At 35.3% G+C, this 21,165-nt stretch overlaps 1 protein-coding gene across 3 annotated transcripts in view; it reads left to right on the plus strand.

Annotated features, from left to right (window-relative positions):
* INTS13 (integrator complex subunit 13) overlaps positions 1-17,292 on the plus strand; it is a 33,329-nt gene extending 16,037 nt beyond the window's left edge. The window contains exons 9-17 of one of the 3 annotated variants that reach the window (XM_061204725.1): positions 2,840-2,929; positions 3,136-3,225; positions 4,345-4,523; positions 5,647-5,817; positions 6,077-6,231; positions 6,537-6,767; positions 10,105-10,244; positions 16,040-16,175; positions 16,999-17,292. In XM_061204725.1, the coding sequence (XP_061060708.1) occupies positions 2,840-2,929; positions 3,136-3,225; positions 4,345-4,523; positions 5,647-5,817; positions 6,077-6,231; positions 6,537-6,767; positions 10,105-10,244; positions 16,040-16,175; positions 16,999-17,038 (1,232 nt within the window). In that variant the 3' untranslated portion in view covers positions 17,039-17,292. The remainder of the gene's footprint in view (positions 1-2,839; positions 2,930-3,135; positions 3,226-4,344; positions 4,524-5,646; positions 5,818-6,076; positions 6,232-6,536; positions 6,768-10,104; positions 10,245-16,039; positions 16,176-16,998) is intronic. The other 2 variants (XM_061204727.1, XM_061204726.1) reach the window with 2 other exon arrangements.
* Positions 17,293-21,165: the final 3,873 nt, after the last annotated feature.

Below are 21,165 nucleotides of genomic sequence, written 5' to 3' on the forward strand. Positions count from 1 at the left end.
AACTGTACCCATATAAGACAGAGAACTTATTCCATAAATGTTGTGTGTGTTCTCACTGCTCCACTGACTGGCTATTCCCCATCTCTTTCCCTCTCCTTGGGCCTCCCTATTCCCTGAGACACAGAAATATTGAAATTAGTCCAGTTAATAACCCTACAGTGGCCTCTAAGAAAGGAAGAGTTGCACATCTCTCACTTTATTTTTTTTTCATGGAAAGGCATTTTATTTTAAATATAGCAGTGTGTACATGTCAATCCCAAACTCCCAATCTATCCCTCCCCCTCTCCCTTCCCCCCTGGTAACCATAAGTTCATTCTCTAAGTCTGTGAGTCTGTTTCTGTTTCATAAATAAGTTCATTTGTATCATTTTTTTTAGATTCCACATATAAGTGATATCATATGATACTTGTTTTTCTCTGTCTCACTTCACTTAGTCTGATAATCTCCAGGTCCATCCATGTTGCTGCAAATGGCATTATTTCATTCTTTTTGATGGCTGAGTAATATTCCATGGTATATATGTACCACATCTTCTTTATCCATTTGTCTGTCGCTGGACATTTAGGTTGCTTCCATGTCTTGGCTATTGTAAACAGCACTGCAGTGAACATTGGGGTGCGTTTATCCTTTCGAACGATGGTTTTCTCTGGATATATGCCCAAGAGTGGAATTGCTGGATCATATGGTAGCTCTATTTTTAGTTCTTTAAGGAACCTCCATACTGTTCTCCATAGTGGCTGTATCAATTTACATTTCTACCAACAGTGCAAGAGGGTTTCCTTTTCTCCACACCCTCTCCAGCATTTATTGTTTGCAGATTTTTTGATGATGGCCATTCTGACCAGTGTGAGGTGATATCTCATTGCAGTTTTGATTTGCATTTCTCTAGTAATTAGTGATGTTGAGCATCTTTTCATATGCCTGTTGGCCAGCTGAAGCTATGTCTTCTTTGGAGAAATGTCTCTAGGTCTTCTGCCCATTTTTTGATTGGGTTGTTTTTTTTTGATATTGAGCTGAATGAGCTGTTTGTAAATTTTGGAGACTAATCCCTTGTTGGGTCGCATTACTTGCAAATATTTTCTCCCATTCTGTTGGTTGTCTTTTCGTTTTGTTTATGGTTTCCTTTGCTGTGAAATGTCTCTCACTTTAAATCAAAAGTTAGAAATGATTCAGCTTAGTGAGGATGGCATGTCGAAAAGCCAGGATAGACTGAAAGCGAGGCCTCTTGCACCAAACAGTTAGCCGAAAAATTCTTGAAGGAAATTAAAAGTGCTACTTCAGTGAACACACAAATGATAAGAAAGTGAAACAGCCTTATTGCTGATATGGAGAAAGTTATAGTGGTCTGGGTAGAAGATCAAACCAGCCACAACATTCCCTCAAGCCAAAGCCTCATCCACAACAAGGCCCTAACTCTCTTCAATCTGTGAAGGCTGAAAGAGGTGAGGAAGGTACAGAAGAAAAGTTTGAAGCCAGCAGAGGATGGTTCATGATGTTTAAGGAAAGAAACTGTCTCCATAACATATAAGTGCAAGGTGAAGCAGCAAGTGCTGATATAGAAGCTGCAGCAGGTTATCCAGAAGATCTAGGTCAGATAATTCATGAAGGTGGCTGCACTAAACAGATTTTCAGTGTAGATGAAACAGCCTTCTATTGGAAGAAGATGTCATCTAGGACTTTGATGGCTAGAGAGGAGAAGTCAGTGCCTGACTTCAAAGCTTCAAAGGACAGGGTGACACTCTTATTAGGGGCTAATGCAGCTGGTAACTTTAAGTTGAAGCCAAAGCTTATTTACCCTTCTGAAAATCCTAGGGCCCTTAAGAATTACACTAAATCTACTCCACCTGTGCTCTATCAGTACAACAACAAAGCCTGGATAACAGCACATCTGTTGACAACATGGTTTACTGATTATTTTAAGCCTACGATTTAGCCTACTGCTCAGAAAAAAAGGTTTCTTTCAAAATATTACTGCTTATTGACAGTACACCTGGTCACTCAAGAGCTCTGATGGAGACATACAATGAGATTAATGTTGTTTTCTTGCCTGCTAACACAACATCCTTTCCACAGCACATGGATCAAGGAGTAATTTTGACTTTCAGGTCTTACTATTTAAGAAATGTATTTCATAAAGCTATAACTGCCATAGGTAGTGATTCCTCTGATGGATCTTGGCAAAGAAAGTTGAAAACCTTCTGGAAAGGATTCACTGTTCTGGATGGTGTTAAGAACATTTGTTTTTTATGGGAAGAGGTCAAAATATCAACGTTAACATAAGTTTGGAAGAAGTTGATTCCAACCCTCTTGGATGACCTTGAGGGGTTTAAGACTTCAGTGTTCATTATTATTTTAACATCTGTTTACTCTGAACTCCATTAAGGCAAAAAGTGCTCACTGTTACATCTTCTTATATATTTACCTTATAGATTCCTCATTTTATGTTTCTTCTAATAAATTTATTGGGATTCAGTACAATGAGTTGTGCATTTTAGATTCCTGAAGCTTTCTACATAACCATGTTATTTTATCGTTTAATGGTGTCGGAGGGTAGCAGTTGTAGATTCTTAAAATTTTAAAAAATTTGCTGTTGATTTTTAGTGTAGTGACTGAAATGATTAAATTAATTAATGAGAAATTTGGAGGAAAACAAAGTACTTATTTTAATAATAACTGATATCCAAACTCAATTTGGTATTTTTCTAGGAGACTTTCTAAAAAAAGATGTTCTCCCAGAGGTATTTTCTCTTATAGACCTTAAACTCTTGGAAATCTTGTCAAACATTTGAAGTTTGTGATTATTTAGTAATGTTATTATTTCTCTAACTTATTTTTAAAGGTGATAACCACTTAAGTGGAAGCAGTAGAGAAGGCTCATTTAAAGAAACAATAACGTTAAAGTGGTGCACACCAAGGACAAATAACATTGGTAGGTACTTAAAAATAATTGAAAGAGAAAAGAATAATCAAAAGATTCTTTAAGTACTGTGTAGGGATTATTTGTTTCTTTTTGAATTTTTGTTTTTCATTGTTGTAGAGGATCAAGGAACAAACTTTTGTTTTGCTTGTTTTTCTCTTTTAATTGTGGAAATATTTCTTTATATTCTTTCAAATCAGTGTTTTCTTCTATTTCAGAATTACACTATTGCACTGGCGCTTATCGAATTTCACCCGTAGATGTAAATAGTAGACCTTCCTCCTGCCTTACTAATTTTCTTCTAAATGGTAACTTTCATCATTTAATTGTTTTGACTGAGATTATGACAAGTGAAATCATTAGTGAGAATATGTGAAAATGTGAATTCTCGAAAAGCTGTTTTCTTCAATATAGTCTAACCATTTTATTTCCCAAAGCTGTTTAAAATTTATATAATGGTAAATACCCTTTAACAGTTTTACTAATGTTTAAAAATAAGTTGACTTTGTCTTTCAGACTATTGTATCTAAGTAAATTTACTTAATATCTTTTTTAGAATTTTCATTTTAAAAATTAGACATTTAGAGTCTAAGTTGATTTTTTTTGGAAGATAGAATAATATAGACTTGTTTATCTTGGCCTATTGAATTTTAAATTACAAAATATATATGGAATTATTTCTCTTTAAACACTATATTTTTATTATAGATAAACATCTTATTTTCAATAATATACCATATGATTCTTACAGATATGACTTTAAATCCGATGTTTCCTTGTGTAAAAAATTTTTTTAAAAATTATTGAATTCCATTTGCTAAATCTAAATTCTGATGACTCCTCTGATGATTCTTATAATAACTAGGTTTTGGAACCACTGTTGTAAAGAGTTACTCTGCCTTTATCATAAGGTTAATTTCATTGTTATATTAAGCACAGTTTGATTATCAGATTATGTAATGTTCAGATTAAATAACATTTGGTCATGTAAAGTAGCAAGTAGTTAAAGTAACAGTGCCAATAAGGAGGTATTGTAGAAGTGAAGTGAGACTTGCTTTCTCCCCCAAATGGTTTGTAGCTTTGATAACCTAAGGGTTATATAAGAGTTGTCCCACTTTTCTTCTTGATGTCCAGGAGAAAAATTTTGTATGAACTTGTAATTGAATGAATAATATAACCAAACATTATACCAGAGACCACTGTACTTACTTTGGAAAACTGTAACTATGTAAGCTTGGAGACGCAAAGAGAAAGCTAAGGCTAGAATTCAGATTTTTAGGACTTGATATGCAGATACACTCAATTAGCAATGCTGGTTAAAATATGAAGAGCAATAAATAAAATGAAAAATCTAGACATAAATCTTAAGGGAAGAACTAAGAGCCCTTGGGATTTCATTACTGATAGAGTAATCTTGTTTTTGACAGGTCGTTCTGTTTTATTGGAACAACCACGAAAGTCAGGTTCCAAAGTCATTAGTCATATGCTTAGTAGCCATGGAGGAGAGATTTTTTTGCACGTCCTTAGCAGTTCTCGATCCATTCTAGAAGATCCGCCTTCAATTAGTGAAGGATGTGGAGGAAGAGTTACAGACTACCGGATTACAGTAAGACTCTAATATCTATAAATTTTGAGTCTGTCATTCAGCAAGTACATAGAGTACGTATTATATGCTAAGATCTGTGGCAAAAAGAAGTTTAGAGAAGTTGGTTTTTTATTATTGTTTTAATTAGGTGAATTTCCTGCAGTACTTGCTCGAAAGAGCTGTTTATCACTATGTTGTCTTCCTTACATACTCAGTGTATGCTGAGAAGTATCTGAATAGCATTGACACACGCTGGAATTATAGGAGAGAATGGAAGTTGATTCAAACTAATATTTTAGGTGGAATTTTATTTCTAGTAACTTAAGTGCCAAGCATAAACATTTGAAAGTTTGGATTCTGCTACTTTGAAAATAAATTTTTACAAATTTTATAAATTTTTATAGTATTGAGAGGTGCATACAAGGAAATTTTATCTATTTTTGGTAGAAATTGTATTGTTCTGATTTGAATTTTTCACTCTTCCACCCCTCTTTGATATTTCATGGCTGTCTACTTTTTAAGGTGGTTATAAAAATTAAATGTGAATGATGTATATGAATATACTTTGTAAACCACAAAGTGTTTTGTACTGTAATTGTTTCTGATTAGGCTTTTCATTTTTATTTTTACATAATTTTTTAAATAAGGAGAAAGCTAGTAAGTATTCATTGTAGAAAATTTAGAAAATGTAGATTCTTTTTATAAAAAAAGCAAAAACAAAGACTATCAATTACCTGTAATTCCATCATTCAAAGATAACCACTGTTAACATTTTGATGTTGTATTAAGGTAATTTTTAAGTAAGCAAAATGGTATTCTAATGTGATGAACTTATTCTTTTATCTGCATGTAATAGAAAAGAGTTAAATTATAGAAGTGAAGAAAAATGAGTGTTTTTAAAAAGTGGAAAGAACCATGAATGTATTAATGTGTGAAGCTTTCTTCACCTCCGTTGAATAAAGGCTGATAGGTTTCATGTTCAAAAAGAAGGGAAGAAATTAGTGTGTGGAGGGCGGGCTGTTAGAGAAAATGCTTTGTTGCATATCACAGGACAGAAGACCTCAGGGGAACAGACTGTTACATGTAATCCGTACTGAAACATTAGAAAATAGTTTCTAATTTTATCTTATTTGGTTATCATTAGGATTTTGGTGAATTTATGAGGGAAAACAGATTAACTCCTTTTCTAGACCCCAGATATAAAATCGATGGAAGTCTTGAGATCCCTTTGGAACGAGCAAAAGATCAGTTAGAAAAACACACCCGTTACTGGCCTATGATTATTTCACAGACCACCATCTTTAATATGCAAGCGGTAAGTGTTAAATAGTTTCAGTTTTTCTTCTAGATTAGTTATATATTCTTTACAAATAACATTTATCAAGCAAAGAATGAAATATAAGAGTTTGCTACAGTTAAAGAATTAGTAATAGAAAATGGAAGTGATGGTTATAGATTAGCTCTCCATGGTGATGTTTAAAATCAATTCAAGTACTGTCTAGATGCTTCGATACTTATTTTTCGCGACAGACTTTCTTTTTCTTTCTTTCTTTTTTTTTTTTTAAATCTAACAGGTAGTTCCATTAGCCAGTGTTATTGTGAAAGAATCTTTGACAGAAGAAGATGTGTTAAACTGTCAAAAAACAATATACAACTTAGTTGATATGGAAAGAAAAAATGATCCTCTACCTATTTCCACAGTTGGTACAAGAGGAAAAGGCCCTAAACGGTAAGTTTTTTTTCTTTCTTTCTCGTATATCACATTTTCTAGATACTTACTGTTTTTTTGAGCTAACTTATTCCATATGTAAATTATATGTTTGGGGGTGTGTATATACACATACATATGATTAAGATGAAATGATATAGAATATAAAATAGCAGAATTAGATACATTATCACTTAGAATTGCACCGTTGGAAGAGAAAGGAAACCCATGTTTAATATTTCTTTTAAATTTATCGGTAACAAGTGACACTTGGATATTATTTAAAGAGTATTTTGTAAGAACATTATTTTAAATCTTTACTTTAGAGATGAACAGTACCGTATCATGTGGAATGAATTAGAAACGCTTGTCAGAGCCCATATCAACAATTCGGAGAAACATCAAAGAGTCTTGGAATGTCTAATGGCATGTAGGAGCAAACCCCCAGAAGAAGAAGAACGAAAGAAACGAGGAAGAAAAAGGGAGGACAAAGAGGACAAGTCAGAGAAAGCAGTGAAAGATTATGAACAGGAGAAATCTTGGCAAGATTCAGAGAGGTGATTTGTTAATTAAATTAACATAGCACTGTGGTGCCTTTTGGCATATCCCATTCTACATGTAGCACATTTGAACATTCAGACCTTATTTATTAGTACTTCATTTAATATGTGTTTATTGTATTTTATAACTATTATTTTATCATTCTTCAAGTCTGGAAGGTCTTTCTTGGGCTTAAACAGGTATGGTATTTTTTACTATTGGGGCAAAGAAAGTGTTTAATTTTTTTCCTAATTAACTTCTGAAAGTCATAATACATGATTTTTGGTATCAGTAGTTGCTTTTATGTGTTATGAACATCAAAGGCATAGTTTTATTTCTTTTATTCAGTGAATACTTATTAAATGCCCATGATGTGCCAGGCATTTGGCATACGATCCCTGCCCTGGAAGAATGGACAGTGTTGTGTAGAGGTAGGCAAGTAAATGAGCAATTTACAGCAAAGTGTGGAAGATGCTATTATAAAAATAGGCATAGGAAACCCTTGAAAGCATGAAAGATCATAGTCCTATTCTGAAAACCTTCCTCAATAGTACACTCTTTTCCTCAGTTCGTGATTTATATAGTGATGTCAGGGTTAAATTTGGAAAAAAACGTAAAAAGTAATAAAGGTCTATAAATAAAAATATCATGACATATTATCAGTAGTTGGCTTTATCTTCTACCTCCTTGCCAGAAATCAGGCAGAGAACCAGGTAACTATTACAATGGCAATGTAGTCAGTCCTTAAAAACAGAACTTACTATGGAAAATTTGAAACTTAATACAAGAGTAGAATAAAGAGTTACCTATTATCTACTTTTAAAAGTTAATCAATTCATGGCAGATCTCATATATATTCACATCCATTCCCCTCACCACTACCACCCTCCACCTCCCCCACCTGAATATTTTGAAGCTAATTCTGGAAAGTGTATTATTTCATTCATAAATAAGTAGGACACTTTTATTCCCTTTGGCCTTAGAGGTTCACTTCTTCCTTAGGGCTGATGAGTTTCTGAAACAGAATTGTTTCAGGAAAAAAAAGAGGGGGGAAAGAATATTCTCATTCAAATCCCACTGATCTTCAAGTATATGAAATTCAAAATAAGCTTGGAGTTAAGTTCCTAACTTAAGGAACATAAGTACATTTCCACAGTACATAAACTAGGGAACAAATGCTAGTAGATTTCTTAATCTTATTTGTAATTTGAAATAGTATTTTGTCTATATCTTTAGAAATTAAAATTGTGAAGTATCTTCCAAAGATCACATTGGGTTTTTTTTTGAATTTTATTTTATTTATTTTTTATACAGCAAGTTCTTATTAGATACCTATTTTATACATATTAGTGTATATATGTCAATCCCAATCTCCCAATTCATCACACCACCAACACCCCCCTGCCACTTTCCCCACTTGGTGTCCATACATTTGTTCTCTGCATCTGTGTCTTAATTTCTGCCCTGCAAACCGGTTCATCTGTACCATTTTTCTAGGTTCCACATATATGCATTAATATACGATACTTGTTTTTCTCTTTCTGACTTACTTCACTCTGTGTGACAGTCTCTAGATCCATCTACGTCTCTACAAATGACCCAATTTCGTTCCTTTTTATGGCTGAGTAATATTCCATTGTATATATGTACCACATCTTTATCCATTCCTCTGTCATTGGGCATTTAGGTTGCCTCCATGACCTGGCTATTGTAAATAGTGCTGTAATGAACATTGGGGTGCATGTGTCTTTTTGAATTATGGTTTTCTCTGGATATATGCCCAATAGTGGGATTGCTGGGTCGTATGGTAGTTCTATTTTTAGTTTTTTAAGGAACCTCCATGCTGTTCTCCATAGTGGCTGTATCAATTTACATTCCCACCAACAGTGCAAGAGGGTTCCCTTTTCTCCACACCCTCTCTAGCATTTGTTGTTTGTAGATTTTCTGATGATGCCCATTCTAACTGGTGTGAGGTGATACCTCATTGTGGTTTTGATTTGCATTTCTCTAATAATTAGTGATGTTGAGCAGCTTTTCATGTGCTTCTTGGCCATCTGTATGTCTTCTTTGGAGAAATGTCTATTTAGGTCTTCTGCCCATTTTTGGATTGGGTTGTTTGTTTTTTTAATATTGAGCTGCATGAGCTGTTTATATATTTTGGAGCTTAATCCTTTGTCCATTGATTCATTTGCAAATATTTTCTCCATTCTGAGGGTTGTCTTTTCATCTTGTTTGTAGTTTCCTTTGCTGTGCAAAAGCTTTTAAGTTTCATTAGGTCCCATTTGTTTATTTTTGTTTTTATTTCCATTACTCTAGGAGGTGGATCAAAAAAGATCTTGCTGTGATTTATGTCAAAGAGTGTTCTGCCTATGTTTTCCTTTAAGAGTTTTATAGTGTCCGGTCTTACATTTAGGTTTCTAATCCATTTTGAGTTTATTTTTGTGTATGGTGTTAGGGAGTGTTCTAATTTCATTGTTTTACATGTAGCTGTCCAGTTTCCCCAGCACCACTTATTGAAGAGACTCTCTTTTCTCCATTGTATATCCTTGCCTCCTTTGTCATAGATTAGTTGACCATAGGTGCGTGGGTTTATCTGTGGGCTTTCTATCCTGTTCCATTGATCTATATTTCTGTTTTTGTGCCAGTACCATATTGTCTTGATTACTGTAGCTTTGTAGTATAGTCTGAAGTCAGGGAGTCTGATTCCTCCAGCTCTTTTTTTCCCTCAAGACTGCTTTGACTATCCGGGGTCTTTTGTGTCTCCATACAAATTTTAAGATTTTTTGTTCTAGTTCCGTGAAAAATGCCGTTGGTAATTTGATAGGGATTGCATTGAATCTGTAGATTGCTTTGGGTGGTATAGTCATTTTCACAATATTGATTCTTCCAATCCAAGAACATAGTATATCTCTCTATCTGTTTGTATCATCTTTAATTTCTTTCATCAGTGTCTTACAGTTTTCTGCATACAGGTCTTTTGTCTCCCTAGGTAGGTTTATTCCTAGGTATTTTATTCTTTTTGTTGCAACAGAGATCACATTATTTCTGACCTTTAAAATTTTACCTTTATAAATTCTTCTTCATTTTCTTTTATAATTTTAGCTCCATTTTACAGCTGACTACATTACTGAATTACTGCACTATAGGGAGGAAAAGGGAAACTTGTGTTTAAATTTGTTAAGTTCTCTTACCTGATTTTAAATTGAGGTATAGCTTCTGATTTGTTCCTAAGCTTATGTTGTGAGAGCCAGGTATCTTTTATTGATTGGTATGTAAAGTCTAGTTTAATTATTGAACCATTCAGATTTCTAATAATTTAAACTTTTAAGTTTTTATTATTTGTCCCTCTGAAAGATTAAAAGGAATCTTAGAGCGTGGAAAAGAAGAGTTGGCTGAAACTGAGATTATCAAAGATTCACCTGATTCCCCAGAACCTCCAAATAAAAAACCTCTTGTTGAGATGGATGAAACTCCACCAGTAGAAAAATCAAAAGGTAAGGTAGAACTGCGGTGACTATGTTTGTAAAAAGTTTTCCAGTTTAGTTCTCTTGTACAGTGTCCTTTTATGTTGTGTGTGAGGAAGAGCTACTCACTGCTCCTGATGTTGTTTAGGAGACCCTTTGTTCACAGCCTTGGAAAATATAGGCAGTAAATACATTTGTCAGCTTTTTTTTTTTTTTTTTTTTTTTAATTTATTTTTGGCTGCGTTGGGTCTTCGTTGCTGTGCATGGGCTTTCTCTAGTTGCAGTGAGCAGGGACCACTCTTCGTTGCAGTGCGTAGGCTTCTCATTGCGGTGGCTTCTCTTGTTGCGGAGCATGGGCTCTAGGTGCGTGGGCCTCAGCAGTTGTGGCACGCAGGCTCAGCAGTTGTGACTCCCGGTCTCTAGAGCGCAGACTCAGTAGTTGTGGCACATGGGCTTAGTTGCTCCACAGCATGTGGGATCTTCCTGGACCAGGGCTCGAACCTGTGTCCCCTGCATTGGCAGGCGGATTCTTAACCACTGTGCCACCGGGGAAGTCCCATTTGTCAGCTTTAAAGGAAACATAGTGTCATAGCTTTATTAATGAAGCCTTTGGAAGGTAAACACTTCTACTATAAAGTCTGTGGTTTAAGAAATTTTAATTACATAAACTTGAATCTGTGTGTGTTTCTAACACTATACTAAGTGCTAGGTTATTGAGGACAGACTCTTTTCTCTAAGTTGTTACTGAACTTAGGGAAGGATCTAATATCCCCATTTATTGATAAATTTAAATGTCTTGTGAATGGGTTTCAGCAAAGGTATTACAAACAATATTTTTATTGTAATGCCTTTTATGTCTTAGTTATAGACTGAAAAGCTGAATTTCCTCTTGAGGAATTCTGGCAGTCAAAGGTAGGATTTGGGTTTGGGAGTGCCTGAAATCACTGTAGGCCTTAGTTATCTTGAAGGTAAACTAAATTCAGTTCTTTCAGGGTAAATGGGAAATGGTATGACAAAGGACTGAGTTCTTACCACTGTGCCTTTACATAAGACCTCAGAGCTGGTTACAATTATTGGTGGCTCATCCTAGGGAGAAGGTGGGATTGTTTGTTTTTTTTTTTTTTTTTATTTTTTATTTTATGGCTGTGTTGGTTCTTCGTTTCTGTGCGAGGGCTTTCTCTAGTTGCGGCAAGTGGGGGCCACTTTTCATCACGGTGCGTGGGCCTCTCATTATCGCGGCCTCTCTTGTTGCGGAGCACAGACTCCAGACGCGCAGGCTCAGTAATTGTGGCTCACGGGCCTAGTTGCTCCGCGGCATGTGGGATCTTCCCAGACCAGGGCTCGAACCCGTGTCCCCTGCATTGGCAGGCAGATTCTCAACCACTGCGCCACCAGGGAAGCCCCTGTTTGTTTTTTTATATACTACTGTTGTAGTATATATTGTAATACATGTTAATATTGTCCAGTTCACTGATTTCTTTGAAATTAGAGGTAAGGGCGATCTTATCATATTTGTCTTTCAGGCACCTGGAAAATAATGGGATTTAAATAAATGTCTATTGGTAAATTATTCTATTACTCACATGCCACTGCTGATTAGGATGAGGTTAATTTAGGTTTAATCTAAGCAATGCTTCAACACTGTTTGGAAAATAGAACTCTAAAAATTATTATTTATAGTAGCAAAAAGTTGCAAGCAACTGAAACATGAATTAGCAAGAGAATGACTTAAATGATGGTGTGTCCGTAGGGTGGAATTTATAAAGCCCCAGAATAACTATTTTCACAAATGCCCACTCTTTCCTCTCGCTAATGTATATCATTCAGATTTTAACTTAAATAACTACTTTTTCAGGAAAGACTTCCCTGAGGACCTCCTTTCACAATTAAGTCAGGTACTTCTTTGTGTTTCCATTGCATCCCATGATTAATACTATGGTAGAACTTAGAGTACTTCATTGACATTGCTGATTGATATGTTGCCTCTACTATTCGGCTGAAACATTTCGAAGGCAGGGGCTTTTAAAAATTTACTGTTGTAAATTTTCACTACCACCCACTACAGTCCCTGGTTCATAGTAGAAGTTCAGTTATTATTTGTTAAATGAAAAAGTTAATGAATTAATGTATAATAAGTTAAATTTAAAATGCAGGTTACACAACCATATATACCATGATGTCCACTTTGTTTTAAAAGAAGTTTTTATACACATATGCACTAGAGCATGTCACTTAGATGAAATATCAGCTATAATTCAATTAAATAGATCCCTGAAGCTTTTCACCCTGGAAACACTATATAGAGTGGCCCATATGAGAAGCAACTTGATTGCAAATCACTGCCTGCCCTTGTAACTTTCCATTCAAGACTGGTACTTGCAACTTGTTTGTTTCTTCTTTCATTCTATTTTACAACCTAAATCATATGTCTCTTCTGATCAGCAATTTGATATGGGTCTTTCATTGTACCTCAGTTTCATCTGCTTTGGAAGATAACTTCCTAGGACTCTCCAAAGTGAATTTTGTGCTTGCGGTGTAGTCTGCATGGAAGGTTGGGCTATTCCAAACATGCCCTATAGATTTGGTGAAAATCTGTTCACCTCTCTTTGTGTAATGCCATAATGGAAAAACCAAAATGTAATTTTATTGCTATAGATTGGCATTAAAAAAAATATGTATAGTTGTTAGAGCAGTAGTATTATGGGTGATTTCCCCTCTTTATATGTCTTGCTGTTTTCTACATTTCATCTAATGAATATGTATTAGTTTTATAATAAGAAAAAATGTTTCTAATTTTGTTAAATTATTATGGAAAATTTATATGCAGTAATATAAACTCTCTCTGGTGCACAGTCTGTGAGTTTAGACCTTGTATACAGTTGTGTAACAGCCACTACCACAGTCGGATATAGAACAGTTCTGCTCATCCTACACTGCCCTACCCCCAATGCCTCATAACCATGGATGTGTCTTTTTCCCCCTATGATTGTGCCTTTCTCAGAATGTCATATAAATAAAATCATAGAGTGTGCTGCCTTTTGAGGTTGGCTTATTTCATAGAACATAATGCATTTGTGATTCATCTGCATTGTGTGTTTATCATTAGGTTTTTTTTTTATTATTCCATTGTATATGACTGACTTTATTAGAAGTGCCAACTCATTTTTCCAAGTGGCTGTACATGTGCATTCCCACCAGGAGTTAGTGAGAGTTCTGGTTGTTCTGCACCCTTGACAGCACTTGGTATTGTCACGATTTTTTTTTCTCTTCTAATAAGTATGTAGTAGTATTTCCTTGTGGTTTTAATTTGTATTTTCTCTCACGACTTATGATGGCAAGCATCATTTCATTTGCTTATTTGCCAGCTATATGTCTTCTTTGATGAAGGTCCATTCAGATATTTTGCTCATTTTTAAATTGGGTTGTTTGGGGGGTTTTTATTGTTGAATTTTGAGAATTTTTAATTTATTCTAGGTACAAATCTTATGTTGGATATGTGATTTGCAAATGTTTTCTCCAAGTCTGTGGATTGTCCCTCTCCTGAGAGCAGCTTTTGCAGAGCAGAAGTTTCTAATTTTGATGAAGTTCAATATATAAATTTTTTTCTTTTATGATATGCTTTTGGTGTTATATGTGAGAAATCTTTGCTAACCCAAAGTCACAAAGATTTATTTCTATGTTTTCTTTTAGGAATGCTATAATTTTATTTATCTATTTATTTATTTATTTATTTATTTTTGAAGTATAGTTTATTTATATTATTTATAGTTTATTTATATTTATTTATATTGAAGTATAGTTGATGTACAATATTATATGTTACAGATGTACAGTTCACAATTTTTAAATGTTATGCTCCATTTATAGTTATTATAAAATATTAGCTGTATTCCCAGTGTTGTACAGTATCCTTGTAGCTAATCCTTGTAGCTAATTTTATGCATAATAGTTTATACATCTTAACCCCCTCCCCCCTTCCCTCCTCCCACTGGTAACCTTCCCCCCTTTCTTCTCCCCACTGGTAATTACTAGTTTGTTCTGTATATCTGTGAGTCTGCTTCTTTTTTGTTATATTCACTGGTTTGTTGTATTTTTGAGATTCCACATATAAGTGATATACAGTATTTGTCTTTCTCTGTCTGACTTCTTTCACTTAGCATAATACCCTCCAAGTCCACCTATGTTGTTGCAAATGGCAAAATTTCATTCCTTTTTGTGGCTGGGTAGTCTCCCATTGTATGTATGTGTATATATGTATACATACATACACACACACACAGACACAGACACACACACACACACACACACCACATCTTCTTTATTCATCTGTTGATGGACACTTAGGTTGCTTCCATATTTTGACAATTGTAAATAATGTTGCTATGAACATTGGGGTGCATGTATCTTTTTTAATTAGTGTTTTTGTTTTGTTTTTGGATATATACCCAGGAGTGGAATTGCTGGGTCATATGGTAGTTCTATTTTTAGTTTTTTGAGAAACCTCCGTACTGTTTTCCACAGTGGATGCACCAATTTACATTCCCACCAACAGTGCACAAGGGTTCCCTTTTCTCCATATCCTTGCCAGCGTTTGTTATCTGTGTTCTTTTTGACAGTAGCCATTCTCACAGGTGTGAGGTGATATCTCACTGTGGTTTTGATTTTCATTTCCCTGATTATTACTGATTTGAGTATCTTTTCATGTGCCTGTTGGCCATCTGCATTTCCTCTTTGGAAAAATGCCTATTCGGGTCTTTTGCCAATTTTTAAATCAAGTTGTTTGTTTGTTTGTTTTGATGTTGAGTTGTAAGAGCTGTTTATGTATTTTGGATGTTAACCCCTTATCAGTCATATCATTTGCAAATATTTTATCCCATTTAGTAGGTTGTGCTTTTGTTTTGTTGATGGTTTCCTTTGCTGTGCAAAAGCTTCTAAGTTTAATTAGGTTCCATTTGTTTATTTTTGCTTTAGGAAACAGATCAGAAAAAAATAATTGCTATGATTTATGTCAAAGAGTATTCTGCCTATGTTTTCCTCTAGGAGTTCTATGGTTAATGGTCTTACATTTAGGTCTTTAATCCATTTTGAGTTTATTTTTGTATATGGTGTTAGAGAATGTTTTTTGCCTTTTCTACTGTGTAGAAAAGAGTTAACTATAGCAGGCCTGAGACTATTATCATTAGAAAAGCCTGCTTTCAAGTTTGGCCCTTGGCTGACATCTGGGAATATGGCTTTTGAAACATTCCCCAAATGATGAAGTTATTTTGCCTTATATCTGAACTGAACACCTGCTTTCCTTCTGGGAGTCTGGAATTTTGGTAGTTGTAGTTAGGCAGGGAATGCCTACGTGACCAGCCCCCAGAAAAACCTTGAACTCCAGTCTGGAGTCTTAAATGTTCTTTTCTGGCAGAAATATTGTACATACATCGCTGCTTTTTTGCTGCTGGAGGGAGTATGCACTCTTGTGTGAACCCTCATGGGAGGGAGAGAGCATGGAAAGCCTGCAAATTGATTCCTCTAGTCTTTGACTACTGTGTCTTTTCCCCACACTGGTTTGGCTATGTGTCCTTACTGTGCTGTTGTAATGATTCCTAGCTGTGATTGTAACTTTATGTTTAGTCATTTGAGTCCTTCCAGCAAATCAGTGAACCTCTAGTAGGTGGTCTTGGGGGCCCCTAAACACATACAAATTTTAGAATAAAGGGAAGATGATATTGCTTAAATTATATAAAGTGAACAATAGACTAAGGGGTAAATTTGTTAAGTTTGTAAATTTTGAAGTAATGAATTATTCTACCTTTGTTCTCTTTCAAATATTACACCAGGGCCAGTGTCCTTATTATCCTTATGGAGTAATAGAATCAATACTGCCAATTCCAGAAAACATCAGGAGTTTGCTGGACGTTTGAACTCTGTTAATAACAGAGCTGAGTTATATCAACATCTTAAAGAGGAAAATGGGTTTGTATTCATTATTGTAGAAATTAGTTTTGTTAATTGCCTTATAGTAAGTTAAAAAAAATAAACACTGCTTGTTTGTTGTGTTCAGCAATTTTTTTATTATAATAACTTTTATTACTTACAATATTATGGACTCATACGTGTTACTTAGGAAGAGAAAAAAAATTACCTTCTTTGATTCTTGGTACTTGTAAAAGACCTGATATTATTGATTGTTAACCGTGAATGTTCATTAAACATCATAGAGGGAAAAATTGTAGAGAAAACGTAGTATGCAACATTGACTCTTGTATAAAATAACAGGGAGAAAATATTTTCCTAGTAAGTAATACGGTATTAGGAATATTGATTTTAATTGAATAAATCTAAAATCTAAAAATAATTGAAGATTTATTAGAATAAATCTAAAATAATTTAAATGGTTATTTTAATCTTTTTTGGAAGAAATTCTCTTAAAAGTGTATTGATAAAGGAATTTCTTTAGTGGAAAAGGAAATAAATCCTTATCAAAATGGAAGAGATTTTTTTCCTTAGTTTGCTTGGAGCAGTATAGTGAAAAACACCAGTGGCCTTTGAAATGAAACCTTGGGGAAGTCATGTAGTCTCTCTGGACCTGCCTCAATTTTCACTCATTTGCAAAATGAGGAAGTTAAACTAACCAGGGGGAACCCTAACTTTAGTCGTTTTCTAAAGTGCTTACATTCTTCTGTTCTATGAATATATTAAATTTTAATTTCATTTAAAAGTTAGATAAGGAGAAAAAATATTGGTAGTTAATGAATGTTTTATTTTACCAACTCATTTTTTTCCTCCTATTTTTCAGAATGGAGACAACAGAAAATGGAAAAGCCAGCCGGCAGTGAAGAGTGACTTGAGCAACTGAATTTAGTATATTGCATAAATATTTTGGATGGAATTTGATATAAGAACTTTTACAGCAAGATTGTATAGTTATGTTGCCTGGACTGGTTTTTACATTTTTAAAATATTTCAACTAACTTTATCTTTTTTGTATTAATTGTAAAATTGGCACATATGTCAGAAATATACATTTGTCCTCCCAAATTAAACAAATTTATTTTATGGTAAAGGGTGTTCCCTCTGGAAATGTTTTTTAAAAAATTCTTAGGCTTCTCTTTGCCAAATAAAACTCTTAAAATATCTGAAATGCAAAATATCGGAGTATTCCTTTAGGAAAAAGATAATATTCATATAATGGCTGACAATTTTGAGAAATTTTAAAGAAATTTTAATAGAATTTGGGTGAGATTTACGTTTAATATAAAATATTGCCTATGAACCTGCAGCATATGCAGTGCTTTTCCAAAAAATAATGTTTTTTTGTTTGTTTATTTTGTATTTTAATTTAAGTTGTTTTGTGTGTGTGTTGCCTACTTAAAAGCAGAGTTTTCAGGTAGTTGGGGTAAATTTATGTTTACCCATATTGGATGATGTTATATATACTTTTTATGCTAAAAACTTATTGTTCATTAACTTTTCATGTTGAAAGAGAAGCATGAAGGAGATTGCTTCGCAGACTTGGAAGAAAGAAAAGTTACTGTGTTACTTGTTTTAATCCCAGAAAAGAATCTCGGTCTCTTCATCTCTCAGAAATGTCATGGTTATATGGTGTATATTTGGTGAGTCTTCTTCCTGTGCTGCTTCTGGAAGCTCATAACATGTTGCAAGAAACATGTTATTTCAATGTTAAATGCTAATTCTAGGCTTGTCATTTTTCCTTGAGTATCTATTAGAGAAGGGGAAAAGCTCTTTGTTTAAATATAGAGATTCAGTATTTTTTATTTAAAAAAAAATAACTGGTGGTTAAATAAGGGTTCAGCAGGCTTGTCAATCCAGTGAAATATACACTGTTCTCCTTTATCAACTCCTGTATCATTCTTAGCCCTTGCATCTGCCCTCTCCCCTAAGCTAGAGCCATTTTTATTCCTTACCACTGTGTTTAGATACACACCACTCAAAAGCATGACCAGGCCTAATTAGCGCCTAGACTTGCAAGATTTCAGGAGCTGTAACCCAGTACTGAATTATTGGATCATATTTACTTGTGGTTGAGTTCTGACCTTTTGTGTCTTATCCTTGATACCCATTCAGCTTGTACCAAGTTGGAGTCCCTGGGTTAGTTCTTGATTCAAAAGTCTTTTCTTTATAACCCATTTCAAAGAGACCCTTTTTTTACTCTCAATTTGTGCTTCCTCCTTTCCCATGTGCTAAGGCCATGCTACTTGTTGACAGTCTTATCTACATTTCAGTCTCCATTTTTAAGTATTATTTTTGCATATATACTGCTGTTACTGTGTTCTACCAACTGGTAGAATGTTTCTGTGACTGCATTTTGAACTACTGTACGAGTAGCTTTCTATATTATTCCATATATTGTTGGTGGTTAAGATTGTCCAGCAGACTCATTCTACCTGCTTAACTAGATGCCTTTTGAGCACCTAAAATTGAGCTCCTCCTCCACCTCCCACAGAGCATCAAGCTATATATTCTTGGTCTTATCTTGAGATACATATTACAGCCTTTTGGTGGAAGTGACTGTTTTAGGACAGAAATAGAAGAATGACTGGTAGTTGTTGGCTCTTCTAAAACAGGATCCATATTGAGGATTTACTAGTCAAGAGAAGTGGACAAAATTTAAATTAAAAAAAAATTATTACCCTTCCAGACTTAATGATTGTGGGAATGAAAGTTACCCTAGAGAGAACAAGTGCACTTTCAGTTATAAAATTCTGATATCAGTATCATGGTAGCAAAAGATGTCCCTCATTTTTGTCCCCTTGCTCCCCAACAACAACAAAAACTTGACATCCATCCATGGACAAAAGTGCCTTTGAGGGAGCTGTGGCATCCAGCACCCAATGCCAAGTGACCTGGGAAAGGTGTCACCCACCTGTGTGTTTGATAAATAGGCAGACAAACCTTGGTCTCAGCTGTGGACCCTGCAGTGGCCCATGAAGAGACTCCATACCCTCTCAGCCACAGACTGGGAACCCCTGGAAAACACTATCTTAGGCACTCATCCATGGACATGAGAGCCTTGTGGAACTCCAGGTTTCTAGGTGAGAGTTTTCAGCACACCATTGGAGTAAAAAAAAATATGCATCTGGAAGCACTGGAGTAGATTAGAGAAATAGCTTGACTTTACCCACATTACCCTTCCTCCAAGGTGATGACACAGCTTAGGGCCAAAAGATATCTCAGCCCATGATTTCTCCTGTGGGGGAAAGTGAGAGTGTGTGAGCAACCTCCCCAGCTGTGTGGAACGTTGCCAAGGGGGCTCATTTCTTTGTTGCCCCATCCAGAGTACTGAATTGTGAGCTACAAGACAAGGGGGTTGGTGGGAGGGGGTGGGAAGATGCTGGGAGAGTGGCAGATGGGACTCTCAGAGGGCATTAAAGGGAAGCGGATCTTACTAACTGTGTTGTAGACTCTATCAAGAAGCCCATCCACCAGCTGCTGGGACCACCTCACCTTGGATCCGCCCAGCTAGCCCATGGACAACCCTCAGTGCTCTGCCTCACCCAGACACCCCTACCACGCTGTGGCCAGCTCCCTTTGTGCACTGCTAATGGCAGCAGTGAGAGTGAGCTTTGACAGACAGCTAGTGAGCACATGCAGAAAGCTGGATTGAAATCTGCAGGCAAAGGCGAAACTACAAACTTGAGCTTTAGCCACCTTTGGGAAAGCAGACGCTGTCAGCACTTGGCCTGCTGTATTGTAGAATCCAGAGAAGGCAGATAAGCTTAAGTATTTTGCCACAAGAGAGAGAAAGGAGCGTGGAGCAGGTGTATTCACAGAAGGTCTGAGATAGCCTCAGAACACCTAGCAGGTGTGTTCAGAGAAGGTATCTCTCTCCTACAGGCAGTTAGTAAAGACTAGAGGAGGTGACTGCTACTTCAAAAGCAAAAACAATACAAAACTTCAAGAAACATGAAAAATCAAGGTAACATGATACCACCAAAGGATCACAATCTTCCAGTGACAACCCCAAAACATGAAGATCTGCAGTTTACTCAATAAAGAATTTAAAATAGCTGTTGACCAGGAAACACAATGAGCTACAAGAAAACAAAGACAATTCAACAAAATCAGGGACAAAAATACATGAACAAAATGAGAAGTTTAATAAAAGGGAGTCATAAACCATACAAATCCCTGAGATAAAGAATACAATGAAATGAAATAGAAAATGTACTAGAGAGCAGCAAAAACAGAATGGATCAATCAGAAGAAAGAATCTGTGAGACAGAAGACATAACTTTGAAATTATCCAGTCAGAGGAGTACAAAGAAAAAAGAATGAAAAGGAGTGAAACAAGCCTATGTGTTCTATGGGCTGCCCTCAAAAGAGCCAAGTTGTGAATTACTGGAGTTCCAGAAGAAGAAGAGAGCAGGAAGGGAGCAGAAAACTTATTTAAAGAAATAATGACAGAACTTCCCAAACCTGGGGGGAGATTCGGATATCCAAGTACATGTAGTTCATATGTCATCAAAACAAAATTAACTTAAAAAGCTCCTTTCCAAAATACACTGTAATACAAGTGTCAAAAATCAAAGAGACTCTTAAAAGCAGCAAAAGGGGGAAAAAAGCTAATAACTTAAAAGGGAACCCGCAAAAGACTATCAGTGGATTTCTTAGCAGAGACCTTATAGGCCAAGAGAGAGTGGGATGATATATCCAAATTGCTGAAAGGAAAAAGCTGCCAAACAAGAGTATTTTATATGGCAAAGCTGTTCTTCAGAAATGAAGGAGAGAGAAAGAACTTTCCCAGACAAACAAAAGCTAAGGGAATTATCACTGCTAGACCTGCCTTATGAGAAATGCTGAAAGAATTCTTCGAGTTGAAAGGACAGTAATTAGTAACATAGAAACATGAAAATGTAGTGGTAAAGGTAAGTGTATAGTCAAATTCAGAATAATACTATAATGTGGAGTATTAACCACTTAACTCTAGTATAAAGGTTAAAGG

This window comes from Eubalaena glacialis, chromosome 11, assembly GCF_028564815.1.
Source record: "Eubalaena glacialis isolate mEubGla1 chromosome 11, mEubGla1.1.hap2.+ XY, whole genome shotgun sequence".
Taxonomy (NCBI): Eukaryota; Metazoa; Chordata; class Mammalia; order Artiodactyla; family Balaenidae; genus Eubalaena; species Eubalaena glacialis.